This window comes from Lampris incognitus, chromosome 16 (genome assembly GCF_029633865.1).
Source record: "Lampris incognitus isolate fLamInc1 chromosome 16, fLamInc1.hap2, whole genome shotgun sequence".
Classification (NCBI taxonomy): domain Eukaryota; kingdom Metazoa; phylum Chordata; class Actinopteri; order Lampriformes; family Lampridae; genus Lampris; species Lampris incognitus.
The window spans coordinates 17089795-17109070 of NC_079226.1; the positions used below are offsets into that span (position 1 = coordinate 17089795).

Below are 19276 nucleotides of genomic sequence, written 5' to 3' on the forward strand. Positions count from 1 at the left end.
TTTTCTCCCCGATTGTACTTGGCCAATTACCCCACTCTTCCGAGCCGTCCTGGTTGCTGCTCCACCCCCTCTGCCGATCCGGGGAAGCCTGCAGACTACCACGTCTCCTCCGATACATTTGAGGTTGTCAGCGCCGTCTTTTTACCTGATAGTGAGGAGTTTCACCAGGGGGACGTAACGCGTGGGAGGATCCCGCTATTCCCCCCAGTTCCGAACAGGCGCCCCAACTGACCAGTGGAGGCGCTAGTGCAGTGACCAGGACACAAAGCCATATCTGGCTTCCCACCCGCAGACATGGCCAATTGTGTCTAGGGACGCCTGACCAAGCCAGAGGTAACACGGGGATTCGAGCCGGCGATCAACACGGGGGTCTAAACCACCAATCCTCATGTTGATAGGCAACGGAATAGACCACCACGCCACCTGTACACCTGAACATGATTTTTAACATGGTGCAAATGACATTTTGTTTCCGGAAAGACCGCAAAGTCCTGCTTGATTGAAGAGACTGTGATTTTGTGTGTGTGTGTGTGTTTGTGTGCATGCGTGCGTGTGCATGCGTCTGAGTCTGTTCGCAGCATACTACATGTTTAGTTGCATGTGTGGGATGAAGGGTGTGTGCACGGGTTCCAGTTGTCTACTGCTAGTGCAGCCTCTCGACTTCAGTTGAGTTTCCCTGGTGCAAGTTCTTAGTTTTCTCTGTCTGCTGTGTTGTAGTCCTGTGACCCAGCACCGTGGGCCATCTCTTCACCGATATGTAGGCAGGCAGACATCGCCCTTGAGCAGCTCACTGAGCATTCTCTCAAAAATATTGGAAAGAATTGAAAGGGGATAGGTTCAGTGTTCCAGTTTTGCAAAGACAAAATAAAGATGATATTAAAGTGATGACTGAAATCTATTGTCTCACAGACCAAAGCCATATGATCTTCAATTAATTACTTGACGAGGCATATTCGGCAACTCTAAAGGAGTGCTGGCAGGAAAAATGTGAGACGGATGCGGTTTTGTCTGCTATTTGTAGTTGTGATTAGTTTTAGGTCAGAATCACTTAGGAGCAGGAAGGCAGGGCAAAGCTTTTTATACAGAACGTTTCATACACAAGGGCAATTCAAAGTGTTCAGGAAATGCAAGAATAAAATAAATTTGCAAAATGAAAACAGAAAGTTAAAAGATAAAGTAGCACAAAACATAAATTACAGTGGAAATTTAAAAACGGACAGAAATTTTGATTACAAGCGTTGGCAGACAGATATGTTTTTAGCCCTTTGATTTATTAATGACATGTTGACTCAAGTCTCGCACCTTCCGAATGTTTGTTCCAGATATGTGCAGCATCGTAGCTAAATGCAGCTTAACCATGCTTTGCTTTAATTCAAAAGTTAGCTGAATATTTTTGTGTTTTGTAGATGGTTAATCAGTAGTAGATAGTCGGTCTCCACCGACTGCAGGTATCCCCCAACCTCATCAACAGCACAGCGTAACGACCGGAACCAATGGTGGATTACATAAGCAAGTAGGTGTGAACACCAGCTAGTTTCAGTGGCCATGCGTACTATTCACAGATGAATGGGGAATAGTTGCAATTACGGTGTAATGTTATAGAATTATAATACATAATCATTGCTGACAGCAAAGGGTACATAACTGTACATTTAACAAGCTTACAGGCAAATGATGCAGCAAATCAGGGATAATAAAATCGTGATTTAAACAGAAAGTTAGGTTTATTGAAATAAAGTAGACTACTGGTACATTTCCATTCAGTTCTTGGTGTGTGTGGCTTGGGGATCATTTTACACGCTTCATTAATAACTTAGCTGGGTGTGCATTTTAGTGGTTTCAGCCAGCCTTTACATTGCATTGTTATTAAGCAAATGATAATTGAATAGTTTTAAAAATAATGTTGAAATGTTAGGGTGCACGGTGTCGCAATGGTCAGCACGGTTGCCTCACAGCAGGAGGGTCCTGGGTTCGAGCCCCGGGGTAGTTCAACCTTGGGGGTCATCCTGGGTCATCATCTGTGTGGAGTTTGCATGTTCTCCCCGTGTCTGCGTGGGTTTCCTCCGGGTGCTCCGGTTTCCTCCCACAGTCCAAAGATGTGTAGGTCAGGTGAATCGGCTGTACTAAATTGTCCCTAGGTGTGAATGTGTATGTTGGCCCTGTGATGGACTGGCGGCCTGTCCAGGGTGTCTTCTCGCCTGCTGCCCAGTGACTGCTGGGATAAGCTCCAGCATCCCCGCGACCTTGAGCAGGATAAGTGGTTCGGATAATAATGGATAGATTGTTAATAATACAACTTGAGATGTGCATTTCAGTATTACAGAAAGATATTCAAAAGCAAGCTGTGTATATGACAGCTGCCGGAAATATAAGGATGCCCCAAGTCCGTGTGTTAAAAAATTTAGAAAGAGCGGAGGGGGCAGGCATTTGGATAGAGGGAAAAAGATGGTCTTTATTAATAACTGTTTATATATGTACCGTTCATGGAACACCAGAGGTTTGACTCGAGAGAGACAACCACTGTCAAGGTAAATTGAAGAAGCAAACAAAACACCCTTCTAAAATACCAGTTCCCCCACCTTTTTCATTATTAATGGTATTTATACTTTGTTGACCGGTATAAATTGTAAAGTGACAGGCAAACTAGGAGGAGGAGATGATGATATATGCAATAACGGTCCTGACAAGATTTTTCCTGATGGTTTGTATATATGACAAACTAACAAAACTAGAATCTACCTGAATTTAACATTTGTCTGACACTATTGTATTAGTCCATTGGATGATTTGTCATTTGTTTTATTACAGCTGACAACTCATCAAAAGCGACATAACCAATGCTAGTTAAAATTGTATCTCAGTTTGTAAAATGAGTGGTGTATGTGTCATATTTACAATACTCTGCCGGCTCTAGAAGCAGCTTTGGATCACTTTTTCTCAACCAAAAGATCGATCACTGCCAACACCGTGCCACACAGTGGGCCAGTGGTTAGCGCTGTCACCTCACAGCAAGAAGGTCCTGGGTTTGAACCCCGGGGTTGTCCAACCTTGGGGTCATCCCAGGTCGTCCCCTGTGTGGAGTTTGCATGTTCTCCCCGTGTCTGTGGTGGGTTTTCTCCGGGTGCTCCGGTTTCCCCCACCATCAAAAAGACATGCATGTTAGGGTTAATACTCTTGTCTGTTCCCCTGACCAAGGCATTGCAAGACAAACTGGAGTTGGTCCCCGGGCGCTGCATGGCAGCTGCCCACTGCTTCTAGCTACACAGCTAGGATGGCTTGAATGCAGAGCATAATTTCCCTATGGAGATCATTAAAAGTATATGAGATCAAATAATGCAGACATGATTTTTTTACATTCATATCTGATGAATCCAGATCAATCCAGCAATAACCTTGCTCTAAATGCTTTGTTGTGCTGCTACTCCGCCTACAAGCCTGCTCTGCATGCGATGGGTGTGTTGGTAAGCAGATTTGTCACTAGCTTGTGTGTCTTTTTTTTTTTTTGCAGAGCTTCCAGAGAACTGGACGGACACAAGGGAGACCCTTCTGGAGGGTATGGTGTTCCAGTTGAAATACTTGGGTGTCACGCTTGTCGAGCAGCCAAAAGGAGAGGAGCTGTCTGCAGCCGCCGTGAAGAGGATAGTGGCCACGGTGAGGGACACGTACATATAGACATAGACAAGGAAGGACTCAAGTACAGTATGCGTTTAGGCTCACACACAATTCCTGCATTCAGAAATAAGTCTACTTGTATGAGCAAAACCAAATGTAGGACACCATAAACCTGTGTGAAATGCACAAATATCTCTTTCCATCAAAGAAAGTTGAATCGGTTCATCTGGATACAATGTTTATTGGCAGAAACGTTTCTGTCAATAAACATTGTATCCAGATGAACCGATTCAACATTCTTTGATTTTCTTACCTGGATTATTGAGCATGTATAAAAAAAGAAAATCTCTTTCTATGTTACCATCTCCTCAACTTGATCACCATAAAATCATACAGTTGCCCCCCCCCCCCCATGGTGATCAGACAGACGCCTTGTTGAAAAGCCAAGTGGCTGGTAGTTGACTTGCCCCCTGAGACTGTAGCTGACATTTAGAAGACGAGGCAATTAGTTTGGATGCTGCTGCTCAGTGTTTTGCTAAGAAAGCTTAATCATCGAGGAAATGTCTCATTGTTATCGGATGTGGCAGCTCGGCGGCTAATGAAGTTAGAGGCAGCAGAATGACTGGGCGCAGGACTCTGACACACGGTTTCAAGAGCTAAAAAGAGATGGGCTAAGATTGGGCCTAATCTGTTTGGCTGCCCTTGATGTCCCTGTAAAAGGATAATGGTATGGTACTGAATGAGAATGTTTTGTAACGTATCATGCTGTATAATATCTCGACTTAGAATAAAGTCATGTCTCGTGAGGTCATGGCTTCCTCCTTAATACAGATTCTGCCAATGTAGATCTCTGCCATGTCAACTCGCTGTGAATTTTTTTCCCCCTTTCTCTCACAAACTGACTCACTGCCTGTGTGTACTTGCATTTGTTTCGTGTGTACATGTTTGAGATTTTAACAAGTTGTTTGGTTTGACTTGTGGGGTAGGTCATTAGTCATTAGTCATGTGCGGCGTAAGCGGCAGGGACTTCTGTACTCTGGGTGTGCATGCATATGCTCTTGAGTGTTGAGCAGCAAGCTGACAGCTCTCTGTCTTTGTGGTTAGAATGTTTTTGTTTCCAAGGTCTCTCGGTTGGTAGGGGAAGTGTTGTGGCCTGTGTGCAAGAGAATGTCTAAGTAAGAACTTAGTGTTTGCAAACCTTGTTTTTAAATTTTATTTTTTTCATAATTTCTTCCTGTTCCCCTTTCATGATTTTAATTTGGCAGCCTTATTAAAAATGACCGGTCTGAGTTGCAATATACATAAATGTAATGTCAGCATGTTTATATCTGCATATATGCAGCTTGTTTTGGTTGCGAGTTTGATCTTTCTAATCCCTCTCTCAAGTCTTGCTTCATCTTCTGTTGTCTGTCTGTCTCACATTCCTTTCTGCCGTTCCTTTTGTCTCTTCCAGGCCAAAGCCAGTGGAAAGAAACTCCAGAAAGTCACATTAACAGTCTCCCCACGGGGAATCATCCTTTATGACAGTGCCTCCAACCAGCTGATAGAAAACATCTCCATATACAGGTGAGCCTTCCTCTCTGTTGACCCCCCCCTCCCCCAAGTGATCGTGTGATGTTCCTAACATGTTGTGTGTCCCTGACTTTTTGTGTGGTGGACCCCTGTTATGAAAAGCTACTGCCCTTCGTTTGTCTTTTCTCCCTCCAATAAAACAAAAGATGATATTCCCTACTTGCTTGCAACCATCACCCGAAGGTGTGGCCCTCTTAGGCCAACCAAGAATGACGTTATTAGAGGGAGAAAAAGAGAGATTGCGATCTATGAAATATTGACAGGGTGTCTCATCAATCATGACTCTCCAGAGAGAGAGCAAGGCAAAAGTTAGATGTCTGAGCTTTCTTCTGGGGTGTGTTTGCTGGCAGACACACACACGTACACACACGTGTGCACACACCCATGAGTTCAACTTAGTGACTACAGATCAAACTGTACTACTCACCTGTCTCAACATGTGTGCGTAAACCCCCCCAACCTCAGCTAGCTTAAAGCCCATTAGTGACTCAGGCCTGCTTGTATCGCTTTGCTAAGATTTCATATTTATGAGTCTGCTTATGGGGAAGAAATGGGAATTCACTGCATTTCTTTCAGCATGGATAGACCCAAGTTGAGAAATTTCTTCCAGGAGTTGGCAGATTTAGGACAAGATCTCAATTCTGACAGCTAGGTTAGCTCATCCATGTTAACATACAATAGCTGAGTGACAAGTAAGCCTCACTGACCACGCCTCTGTCTCTCAAGCGTTACCCTTGAATGCTCTGAGGGATATCTGTTTCCAGAGTTCCTTAATCGTGACTGCAATTATTCAAAAGAAGTAAACGGGTTATCCATTTGTTTTCCTTCAACCAATGTTCTTTGGCAAGCAAGCAAAGATTTGCCAGTACACAATTCATCTCTTGAGCCTACATCTTCTGTATACATTTCGTCCCCTTCCCTTAGCATCAGTGGAGTAGCTTTTCAAATAATAACATCAACACGGGGAGAAATGAGGTTGAGGCAGCTGTGAATTGAAAATACATTTTCTCAAACCAGGATTGCAAACAATGTGCTTGTTTCTACACAGGTTTGTTATGTCTGAAAGGTATTAAGAAACTGGATAGACCTGGTTACCAATAGCACCGCTGCAACATTTTCGCTGTAGCTGTTCATTGGTAACATATTTTCACCTTGAAAATGATTGAATGATGCAGCAGTAACAGGTTCTTTCACTTTCCAATAATACATTTCCATTTGAAAGCAGCAATTTAAATACACAAAGTATGATCCTGGCCTTGGACTTTTTTTTGTAAAGCCTAGCAATTAAAGGCTTAACTGCATGAGACCATGAGTCCAGGTGTGACTTCAGGACAGTGTGCAGACATAAAGCAGCCCGTTGCTTCGTGCGCCCTGCAGGAGCCTTTGCCCCTGGATATCTGCTAAAGAAGATGGACGAGCAATAAAAGAAATGGGTTTGCCTAGACACCCAGTTTCCCAATGCTCGCCCTCCCCAACATCTGCTGTAAATTTCGGTCTTGTCGGACAGTCCACAGACATGAATGTTATCCCAAACTTTTTTTTTTATCTTCCCTTCTTCAAATTATTTTTTCATTTTCCACAGTCATTAGTTAAACGTGATCTCTAACCAGGCTAGAGACATATTCACAGTTGGGGGACATTGCAGATGTAGGTAGGAGACAAGGATGGGCAGATGGTAGACATTTTATTATGGCCTTCCTCCATCGATTTGGGTCTCCCTTCCCACCTGGCAAACACACCCACTACTTTATCCACACGGAGATGACATCATTGGTCACGATTTCAGAGTGGGTTCAGAGCTATTTGTGAACCATTATAGCTTTATTAAAAATAGCGAGAAGGAAGACTGATAACTCCATATTACTTCTCTGACTTTAAGAGACGCGCTAAATGGACTAGAATCCCATTGATTGTAGAAGAGCAGGCTAATGGCTCATTCAGCCAGCTAACACCAAAACAAGCCTGTCTCCCACTACAGTATGAGTGTGACAGACGTAAAGTTTACAAGGCGTATAATAACATACCTTGCATATTTTCAGAATACTGAAGTCATTCGCCTGTACTTTAGAGGGGCTGGGCCGGGTAGAATATATATAATTTAAAACTTAACAGGAGTTGAGGGTATTACACTGGTAGACGTGGTGGGAGAAGGTAGTGTTGACTTGTTGAAGAGCAGAAAGAATTGGTTTTTCATGGACACAACACAGATGTCCTGCATGCATATGTGGTTCCAATCCCTTGTTTTTTCAACCCTACCTGCACACAGCTATCCATGTGTGCAGGTAAACACGTGAAGAGGAGCAAGATTAACAGCACAGCTGTGTTTGAGTATGTCTGTTTTTTTTTTTTTTGGTATGTAGTTTGGAGAAATGCGAGATTGTTCTGTTTAAATCAGATTGGTGGTCTGGTTTAAGGGCTTAGTGGAGATGAAGTTGCGTGATTGCCCCGCTTAATCTGCAGCAGCTCTGTTAAGTCTTCGATTTTTAGGTTTTATTGAAAAACGGGTTTGTGTGTGTGTGTGTGTGTGTGTGTGTGTGTGTGTGTGTGTGTGTGTGTGCGTGTCTGTATGCTTGCGTGTTTGTTTGTCTTCCTCTCAGAATATCTTATTGCACAGCAGACAAAATGCATGACAAAGTGTTTGCCTATATCGTCCAGAGCCAGCAAAATGAGACCCTTGAGTGTCACGCCTTCCTCTGCACCAAGAGAAAAGTGGTATGTAAACAGTGATAATGTGGATGTGACTCACATTGTACCCACTTGTAGACACACACATACATCTAGTGTATTGTTTACAGCTCAAAGTTGTCAATACTTCAGTCACCTAATGTAACTGATCACAGACGACTTGCAAGTAACCTTGATCTGCAGAAATACTGGACTAGGAACACTGGAGTCTCCACTTTGTAGACTAGATGGTGCTGATTTTGACCTTCAAACAAGCAGTAATGTAATGAGTTATGCCCTTATCGGTTTATGAGGGTATTGGTATTGTCCATGTAAGCAACCCTTTGGTCAAATAAGTGAGGAGCAAGAAAGGGAAACAAAATCAAGAGAGGGGAGGCTCTGGTCTTTCTCCCACATTCCCTCCCTCTCTCCCTCCCTGGGGGTTTGCTGAATGAATATGCCACTCCCTCCATTTCCTTCCCCTTGCTAATTTTGTTCTGGCCAAAAGGCCACGTATCCTCCCAGCTACATCAACAACTAGTCATGGAGTTGGACAGAAGAGCCCCCAGGTTGCTTTTCCCCCTCCAAGTGTCTGTTAAGAAACTCCTCTTGATGTGATGTTACTGGTTCCTGTTTTTATCATTAGTCATCGAGTACAGAGTTCCTTTCCATCTCACAGTGCACTTAGTTGAATGTGATACTCACGAGGGTTGTTTTTGTCTTCCATTTATCTTCCGTTCTCTCTCTCTCTCTCTCTCTCTCTCTCTCTCTCTCAGGCCCAGGCAGTTACGTTAACGGTGGCCCAGGCTTTCAGAGTGGCATTTGAGTTCTGGCAGGCTGCCAAGGAAGGTACGCATGGTTGCCCCACTGGTGACTGGAGGAGTGTCTGGAGGCTCAAGTTCCACGAGCGGAACCGTTACCCCCCCCCCCCCGGCAAACAATTTCCTCAACCCTCGGTCTCTCTTTCCTCCATTGCTGTCATTCCCCTGCTCTGTCCGTCTCTCCCATTTTCTGTAATTTTTCCATCCTCTCTTTCACATTCCTCCCACATTCGTTCACCCTCTGGCAAACATTCTGTGCGGATACACCTCTTCCCTCAGTGTTGTTCTGCACTGCAACAGGAGGAGCACCCAGACGGTCAGCCTTGCCTCTCTCACAGCGGTAGTCAAGTCAAGTCAAGTCAATTTTATTTGTATAGCCCAATATCACAAATTGCAAATTTGCCTCAAGAGGCTTTACAGCATCACAACATCCTGTCCTTAGACCCTCACATTGGATAAGGAACAACTCCCTAAAAAAAACCCCTTTAACAGGGGGAACAAATAGGAAGAAACCTCAGGGAGAGCCACAAAGGAGGGATCTCTATCCCAAGACGGACAACGTGCAATGGGTGTTGTGTTTACACAGTTTACAGAATACAACATTGAAACAGGATAACAGAATTATAATGGAATTATAAAATTTATGGAGAATATGATGAGCAGGATGCCAACCCCAGACAACATAACACAAATTGTCCTGTCCTTTACTGGACATAGCTTTGACCTCCCTTGCCCCCCCTGTGCCCTTCCCATCGGCTAGGTGTCATGCATGTGAAATACTGGAGCAGTGTCCGGCTGGTAACACCTGTCACTGATTCTTTCTCTCTCTCTCTTTCTCACCCATCCACACTGGAATGCCCTCATCGAGTCCAGCAGTTCCTCAGTGTTCAACCATAGCCTGGAGAACATCGTTTAGTTTAGTGAAGTCGCTCTGTTAAATACGACTCAGTCATGGTAAAATCTAATCTAGGCTTTGACAGGAGAGAGGAGGAGGGGGGGGGGATTAAAGCCAGCCTGGGGCAGAGGTGGGTTTGGCTGCCTGTCTGGAGTCGGTTTCACTTTTCACAATTTCTCTTACTTTTGCTGCCTACGATGGGAGCAGCACTAAGATACTAAGATGCGTGAGAGCTGTGACCCCCCCCCCCCACACACACACTGGATATGTTTTCTTTTCTCCTCTGTACCACTCCGCACAAGTTCTCTTCTCATTCACTGTTGATAACTTTTTTTTTCCTATTTAAAATTGAGCTTCCAAAACAGTGTACCCCTTTAAAGATAGAAACTGGTAGTGTACTTAATAGTACTCTCCATGCGGAGGATAAGCCCACACATGCGTTGCTGGCACAGCTCACATTCTGAGTGCCTTGCAGGGAAGGTCTCGCAGACTGTCACTCATTTTCTTCTGCAGCTCAGCAGAACACGCATGTAATTTACTGCATGTATGATTCCCATGCAGATTAAATGTCTTGCGGGGGCTTTGCCACATGATCAGCGTGGCTACTGGATCTTTGCATGCGTACTACTAGCATGCAGTTAAATCTCAGGAACACATGCTGTTGCTGTCAGTCCAGCTCTGTACCTAGCGGTTTGAGTCCCCCTCATCAGGTGTTGTTTACTTTTCCTTGTCCAACCCCCCTTCAACCTCCACCACCACCGTGCATACACAATCTAGCCAACTGTCTCTGTCTGTCACTGTCAGGGTGATGTGTAAAGTGAAGAGGAGGGAGATGGGGATGAGGAGAGAGGGCAGGAGAGCATGGAAGGGAGGGGAGGTAGAAGAGGGGGATGTGAGAAGGAGAGTGTACTAAGAGGGAAAGGAAAATAATTGTGTGTGCGTCAGCTCAGCTCATCCCCCCAGCTTCAATGGCAGCCCCAGCACCACTGATTCTCAGTGAAAAAGTGTAGGCGTGGTTATTTATTCCACCCCCCCAACCCCCACACTTTAAGCCCCTCTTTCATTTACTCCTTATTTACATTTCTTCTCTGCTCTTGCGTTTATCACAAACGCCTCATTTAATTTGGAACCATTCCCTTTTTATTTGGTTGGTTTTTCAAAGATCAGTGCCTCGCCATTCGGCTTCCCTCAACTGTGTTGAATATTAAAAACTGCAACCCCCTCCTCTCTGTTTTTCTCCTGTTATCTCTCTCTCTCTCTCTCTCTCTCTCTCTCTCTCTCTCTCTCTCTCTGCGCATGCATAGAGGAGGGAGCCTGGTGTAACCCTTCTAATTTACCAAGCTGTTCTCCAACAATGTTGCTGATGAGCGAGATCTGAAGCATAGTTGCCGGTGTGTGTGTGGAGGGCAGAGTAGGAATATTTTTCATAAGGTAGGGGTTCTCTTGTGGCAGAGAAGAAGGAAGGGGGATGGGGAAAGAGTGTGAGGGCCCTTTGAGTCTTCGGCATGTGAGTTTAGAAAAGACAGGTGGATGGGAGGGCTAGGGAAGGCTGGGGGCTGGGCAGGTGTCTGTTTCTTCTACGTGTTGTTGCACCTGTCTTATCCCCCCCCCCCACACACACACACACATACTCAAGCAAACAGTTTGGTTCCTCGTAGCCCTCTGAACGTGTGCCTAACCCACATCTCACTACATGCAGCAGAAGTGCTCACTGCACATCAGAACCTTGCGGTTGCAAAGCATTCGCTGTACAGCGTGCGAGCTTTGAACTGTCAAACCCTTTGGAGTTGTTTCCATGTTTGGCAGTGGCCTCATGCTCAGTTGGGCTGAAAGCTATCTGCTGGTCGACCGCGGGGGGAAAAAAGGTGCCCAGGGAAAGGTTTTACAACTTACCCATCACTAAGCTACCTTGGTTCTCATGAGGAAAGACTCGATTCCAAAGGAGAGGCTGTTTTCTCTTGAATGTTTTGCTCACTCCAAAGATGAAGAAAATCATAAAGCCTCTCCTTATTAATGCCTATGGATGGACAGGCTTACGAGGGCTTTAAGCCTCCTGCCATGTTCATGGAGGTGTTGGTTACAGTGGGTTGGCAACTGGACCTTTTTGAAGATCCGTTTTTGTGTTTTGTCAAATGACTTGCCATGTTTTGTTTGTGACTGTATGTTCGGCTTCACTTTTTCCCCCAGGAGATTGTTCATAGTGTAGTCAAGGCCCGTTTGTATGTTTGTGACCCCCCCCCCCCACACACACACATACACACACCGTGTTGAAGAACAGAGTGATTTTGTCAGGAATCACTGTTGTGCAGGAAGTGTCTGTGGCAGTCAGTATTAAGCAGTAGCACGGTGAATCCTGCTCCCAGCAGATGAGAATATTTGAAGGGAGGAGAGAGATGCGTTCATGTGACCCAGAAGTTACTTGTTAGCAGAGAGCCAGAAATGATCTATCTGGCTCCTGAGGCCGGGCCAGATAGTGTTTAGTTCTGCCTCTTGTTGAAACGTGGTGGTCTTTGCAGTTGTCAGTGTGGAGCTTGTTAGTGTTGTTATGTCTGTGGCCCAGTCTGGACCTAAGCCCTATTGATCTCAGCATGCAGGTTAGCTGGAGTCTCAGTCGTCACCTTATCTGACCAAGCCACACATATTGAGTTTGTGAACTTGTGATCAGTACCTAGCTTTATTTTACTGACCCCCACCCCCCATTCCCCCTCTTCCTGATACTCAGAAAAAGAGAAGCGTGTGAAGTCGGGTTCGGATGGGGAAGGAGCCAGCAGCTCTCAATCAGAAAGCTCAGCCAGCCTGGGAAGCCTGAAGGGAGGAGGTGAGTGTTCTCTCCGTTTTCCTCCCCTTCTCTCTCTCTCTCTCTCTCTCTCTCTCTCTCTCTCTCTCTCTCTCTCTCTCTCTCTCTCTCTCTCTCTCTGTCTCTGTCTCTGTCTCTGTCTCTCTCTGTCTCTGCCATAGCATTAATAGTCTCAGGGGAAGGAATGCTATTCAATCACTGCTCTAATGTTTGTCTTCATTGTTGTTGCCACAGGGCAGATTACAGCAATCTGCGTTTTCTTGGTTAACCCTTATTATAAAGAATTTGTCATCATTAAAATGAACAGCAACTGTCACACACATATGTATTCATACAAGTCAAGTCAATTTTATTTGTGAAGCCCAATATTACAAATTTGCCTCAGTTGGCTTAAGAGCAACACAACAAATATACAATGTAATATTTGACATTTTTAGGATAATGGTGGGACAATAACAGTGATGCTTGCCATTTTGCAAATATATATAAGAAAAATAGGGAAACTAGTCATACACCAGATCCCCGGGCTCTTCCGATACAAGAAGAATGTCCACGGAACGCTCATTTGTGTCAGATTATCTGGCATTCTGGGAGCACAGGAAGCGCTCTTTGTTTGAAATGCGGATAGAAGTTTACATCGTCCCTGGCCCTGCTGCTCTCGTTTCACGGGGTCTCATAAACAGACAGATTCCAGGCTTAGAGGACATGAGATTTGACCTGTTTTGTCCAAACACCAAACATGTGTCCAGAAACCTTATCTCAATTTATTCACCACATGCAAATATAAAATAATAAGCATGCTTGCATTAACACTTGGGGCAGTGGTAGAGTGGCTCTTCACTGTCTCTAGATGTTGCTTTCTCCTTATGTGATCATGTCTGTGCTGGGCGGCACATGGAAGAGACATGTTTTCAAGCCGATGGCCAATAATGATGTTTTCATCGATGTTTTGAGGTATGGCGGTAACAGTCTGAGGTGGGTCGGCTCCAAAACCGTCTAAAAACATAAGCTTAGCCGTGCGCTACTCCTTCACTCAGCCAGGTGGCCCTGAGCCAGAGTGAGATCTCTAAATCGCCTTTGACACTGCTTATGTGGTGCTATGGCCCTGGATATGTCACATTTTTAGGACTGACAGGGGTTTGGGGATGATCTCTTGTGAGGAGATTCAACACACTGTGCCTTAGGAACAGATTGTGGTAACAGAGAAGCTTGATGTAATACATTTTGACTACCCATTATCCCACTGAGGATTCATCGGGACATTTGGCTACCCTCAGAAGGGTCTCTGTCAGGTCATAGGACATAAATGTACACCAGGGTAATGCAAGTTGCAGGCTATTGAGAGCTTTTTAAAATTGACTGACAGTTCTCGTTTTGCCAAAGGTTTTCATCACCAACTCTAAAGAGGTAATTCATGGCAGCAAGGATTTAGTGTAACATAAGGCTATATTTGTGTACTCTTCAGGTTAGCTGATAGAGCTCACTGTCCTGAATGAGAGGCTGTCAGTATCAGAGTAGTGCAAGAGACAGCTGGGCTTTATTAATGAGACATGACGCTTTCCTTTCTCCTCCAGCTTCTTGCCTGTCACATTAGACTCTGTGTGAGTGTGTGTGTGTGTGTGTGTGTGTGTGTGTGTGTGTGTGTGTGTGTGTGTGTGTGTGTGTGCGTGCACGCGTGCGTCTTCTCCTGGATCGCCATCTTGTCATGGTGGAGAAGCTTGCGTGTACTAATGATCCCAAGAGCTATGACATCCAGAGCTTGGCTCCTGGTAGGGTCACCCAAGGCGGATAGAAGAGGGAGGTTCCAGACAAAGCACAATCCAAGAAAGACCTCAACAGCAGAACTAGTGGAAGACAATGCCAGTGAAGGCAGATGAAGGCTGCAACAAAGGGTGGTCCCCAATCATTTTGGTTCTCCATGACATTGGACTCTGGCCACCCCCTGCCAAGGACCGTGTGTTGGCTGAAGGCGCATCAGCCTCTCCACCTACAAAACCTCATGTAGGCGTCCTCCACGCAGGTGTCCTCCCGCAAGGATACCCACAAGGACCTAGAAGGAGGACATTCATACTTGACCCCGAGTGACTGCCTGTGTGTGTGTGTGTGCATGCGCGTGTGCATGCGCGCTTGTGTCTGTGTCTGCTTGTCAGTCAATTAGGTTGTATCCACAGAATGCAGATGCCATTGTGCCCTATGCTGCAGTTGTCACAAAGAGACTTGGCTTCCTTGAGGAATCTGGTTTTCATTGCCTCCAGTCTGCTCACTTTTCCTAGGACGTGTATGCTAGACGGCTGCTCCTGAATCCCCCCAGACCAGACCCACCCCGACTTCCCAGTTCCCCAACCCATCAAGCCCAATGTTGTTAACTTGAAAGCATGACGGTGAGATGGCCCTTGATCTCAGCTCTCCATGAGATGGGAGTATCAGATGACTTGTCCCTCTCATAATTGCCTTCGAGTGAAACAGAAAAATGCTGTAAATGCCACTGAGCAAGCACTGATCGAAAGCAAGCCGAGGGGAACTGCTTCTGTAGGGTCTACTCAGGTCATTTACGAGCCTTCCTGTATTTAGGGAACCTTGCATAATGAAGAAGGTCATCTTAGGATAATGACTGGTTGAGATAGAAAAGAGTGCTTAACGTACCTGAATTGTGGAAGTAATCCAGATAGAGAGAACTCATTGAGCTTTGACCTTTTTTCTTCGCACTGGACACCACCAACTTAAGTGAAGAATTGCCAGAAATTATGGTTTGCGTATATCATTAGCGCACATTAGTCAGACGCGCTCACATGCTATTAAACAGCTGCGGACAGCAGGCCATTAGTAGGTGATCCCATTACACACCACTTGTGCCGTTGTGGTTAGATGTGTGAGTCAGGAGGTTGCTGGCCCCTACCCACTTATCACAAAGTGACAATCCACAGATGGCCATGTTGATGAGACTCATTAGATTTCCTAATAATGAAAACTGGATGCTTGTGAATGTCATCATAGCATTTGTGCATTTTCTGTTTACTCTTGCATCTATGTATCATCTCAAGAGCAAGGGAAAAGATTATATTGAACTTATTCAGCCGATAAATGATGCTGTTGCCTCCTATCGCATGTAGTAATATACCTTTGTGAGGATTTAATATCATGGACAATTGCATATATAGTAAATTGTTATGCAATTGTTCATGAATTAACTCTAATCTATTGTTTTTCCAGTATTTTTTTTGTATTTGCCATTTAATTGCAGAGGTGGCCACAGGGAATCTCCTGGATTTGGCAGAGGGGGCCAATGTGGCACTGATCCATTCAAGGACAACGGAGAGCGAACCAGATCCCTTTATGGTGCATAACCAAGCAACCGAGAACAACAACACTGTATGGGTAAGAAGAAGAGTTCAGCTGCCGAGTAACGTTCAGTCACTAGCAGCTGTTGGGCCTGATAAGATGCAGAAGTAATGCCACATTAGGGGTAAAAGGGGAGCAATACTTCAGAAAAGTGGATTTTATATTGATAGAGCTGACAGGCTGATCTGGACAATGTTGCATTGTAAAGAACCTGCCATATCACATAGTCCATGTAGCAGGGAAGGGTGTGGGCTGTTTTGAACCTATATTGATATTATCTAGATATATAGGCTGCAAGAAAAGTTAGAAAATGGTGTGGTGGTGTTTGTGCGTGCGCATGAGTGCTACTGTTGCAACTACTCATAGCTCAGACCCAACACTCCCAAGTTTTCCTAAACCAAAAGTGTGATCACACAGCTGCAGCTTCATACACAGGTCATATGTTCATATTGCTGGGAATTTTCCTAAGTAAATACTGTTCACCCCTGCCCTGATGTCCATCTTACCTCTCTCACCTAATATGCATGTGTTTTGTCTGGCAGGAGTTGGAGGATGGTCTGGACGAGGCTTTCTCAAGGTGAGAGGGAGAGGAGGTTGTCAGATTTGGGTTCCTCCAGTGCTCAGGCTCTGTTACAGCCACACAATCTGTACTCTTGAAATAGCCGCCCACTGGTTTGGGCTGCTCTCATAATAAACACTGTGCCACTCCCTCCCCTTGGCTCACTGCGGCGGTGAACTCCCAGAGGCCAGAAGACCGACTTAGTTTACAAGCCTCACCTCAGCTGACACCCACCCTGTGCCATGCTGCTGACGTAGGACCTGTTTGCTGCCTTCCCAGGCCCACACACTGACTTCACAGAAGCCCCCTCAAAGGACAGGTTTAGGGGTCCTGTGGTTACAACAGGGTGCTGTTGAGAGATGAGTAGCTCATTGGCATTATGGATTTTTTTTTATGCAAGACAAAAAAAAAGGTTAAAGGAGAATATTTTTTCACTGTTCTAATTTTTTCTACTAGGTTAAAGGTTAAAGGTTAGTATAATAAAGAGGGGGGGCAGTGTGTATCCTCTGTGCTGAGTGGGATTCCTCAAATTCAGGAGCTAATCCAAATCTAGTTGCAGTCACCGAGTCCACTGTGAATAAGGCTTCTAGTCGAGTCTGTATCGGCAGCAAACCCAGTTAAGCTCTATTGGCCTCCTGTTGATATGCGTGATGCAGATGAGTTTACTGCCATTTGTTTCAGATTCTGCCATTAAGTCTCATTCAGTCTTTTATTATTGCTTTCAACTCCTCCAGCTCTGCTTTTCATTCCCTTCGTACTAATTTGATTGTGGTTCTTTCGGTCTCTATCTATCTGTCTGTCTGTCTATCTCTTTCTGTCTGTCTGTCTGTCTTCTGTCTCTGTCTGCCTGTATCTCTCTGTCTGTATCCAATATCTATCTGTTTTTATCTCTCTCTGTGTTCTTGCATATATATTCTTCATTAACTGGAATGTTCTCAGCAGTCTCGGTAATCAAGCTCTAATTGGCCATTTTATCCATTATCAGCTTATTATTTGTCTGCACACACTTAATTACACCCTGGTGCCGTTCATCTCCCGCCATCTGATTAATGAGGAGGCTCCCAAGCACAACCAGTGACATATCCAGATGTGCATTTCTGTAACTGAAGCACATTTTGGGAGGCAGAGGCCCTTGGTCAAGTCTTTGTCTATCAGGATAAGCTGACGATAGAACAGCATTGCTTGCTGCTGGAGTCTGGCCCAGCTGCAGCCAAGTAAGAAATGAAAATTGGACAATTCATGCTTCCATGATTGAAGAGAATGATTAATGCATGGGTTTGTATTGTCTCAGCTATCCTTGGTTGTTTATGTACACCGCACCCAATTGAGTATTGGGATGTAAAAAAAATCTTCTATATTAAAGTGGAACATTCCAGACGAGCTCGCCCAAGCAAGTAGACAGTGGAGTTCAGATAAAAAAAACTGTCAACGGCAGTGATGAAGAAAAACAACATAAATTCTCAAGGGTGTTAAATCAGTTTTGTTTTTTGGGCCGATGCTTCTGTTATCCTCTCCTCCTCAGGGAGGGACATGTAGTAGTAGGGGGCAGAGGGTAGCTCTACATTTTTGCCTAATTTTAGTTCCTATTGTTAAAAAGGCTGTGTATCATCACCATGGCGGTTTAATGCTTCACACATGCTATATACTCTGTAATGGACAGCACAGAATGGCACAAATCAGAAAACACCACAAGGGAACGGACGAAAGACGAGGCCAGGATTACTGACTTCACCATGGGATAGATTCAAAAAATACTCGAATGGCTTATTCACACATGCTGCTTATTTTCAGTTAGTTGTGTGATTTGTTTATTCAATTATGAGTTTTAAGAGAATAATCATCTGACTTGACGACAAATTCATTTGTTGAATCTCGGGTTAATTGTTGCAACGTTAGAAACCAGACTGCCATCTGCTGGCCATGGACTATTAATGCACATTCCAGACGCAATTGACTCCGCACATCCATCCATTTTCCGATCCGCTTATCCTGCTCTCAGGGTCGTGGGGATGCTGGAGCCTATCTCATCAGTCATTGGGTGGCAGGCGGGGAGACACCCTGGACAGGCCGCCAGACTATCACACAGGGCTGACACACACACACACACACACACACACACACACACACACACACACACACACACACACACACACACACACACACACACACACACACACACACACCTAGGAACAATTTAGTATGGCCGATTCACCTGACCTACATGTCTTTGGACTGTGGGAGGAAACCGGCGCCCCCGGAGGAAACCCACGCAGACACGGGGGAGAACATGCAAACTGCACACAGGATGACCTGGGACGACCCCCAAGGTTGGACTACCCCGGGGCTTGAACCCAGGACCTTTTTGCTCTGAGGCGACCGCGCTAACCACTGCGCCACCATGCTGCCCGGCTCCGAACATATTTATCACAAACCGTGATTGTGATGTCTTGTGATGTTAGCTTTGTTATAGAGGGGATTAAAGTCAATTGGCATTCTAGTTAATAAGCTTCACTCACTTTAACTGAATCCTTGTGTGGCTCAGTTTGACGAATACAATGCTAACAGGACAAGGTGTTCACTTCCTACTTGCTGTCCCTCATAATATGAAAGTATATTTACTCATTCTAGTGTAAGGCTGTTTTGAATGCACCATCCACTAAACTGAATTACTACCAACCCCTGCCTGACCTGTGATGTTTCTTTTGCACCCCCAGCCGCAGTCTGGATAGCTTTGAATCCTACTCAGGTAACAATGTCGGTCACTCAGTTCAGAGACCTCCGCCCCATCCCCCTGTTCAGTCACCTCACCAATCACTCCCACTGTAAAAATCACATGCCAACCCACCCAACCATACAAGCCCACTCGTCTGTCTTAGTATTGATGTTTGACCAGAGTAATGAGAGGATACATGTATTTCCACATGTCCTTGTCCAGTCATATACCATTAACATGGCCCAGAACCCTGTTCAACTCTGTTCAGTGATTTGACTCCAAAATGAGCCAGGACATTGGCTTT

At 45.0% G+C, this 19276-nt stretch overlaps 1 protein-coding gene across 1 annotated transcript in view; it reads left to right on the forward strand.

Annotated features, from left to right (window-relative positions):
• ldlrap1b (low density lipoprotein receptor adaptor protein 1b) overlaps positions 1 to 19276 on the forward strand; it is a 37450-nt gene that overhangs the window by 16039 nt on the left and 2135 nt on the right. Inside the window, exons 2-8 of the mRNA XM_056295963.1 lie at positions 3509 to 3651; positions 5066 to 5178; positions 7782 to 7896; positions 8625 to 8697; positions 12287 to 12382; positions 15603 to 15736; positions 16243 to 16277. Of these exons, the coding sequence (XP_056151938.1) occupies positions 3509 to 3651; positions 5066 to 5178; positions 7782 to 7896; positions 8625 to 8697; positions 12287 to 12382; positions 15603 to 15736; positions 16243 to 16277 (709 nt within the window). The remainder of the gene's footprint in view (positions 1 to 3508; positions 3652 to 5065; positions 5179 to 7781; positions 7897 to 8624; positions 8698 to 12286; positions 12383 to 15602; positions 15737 to 16242; positions 16278 to 19276) is intronic.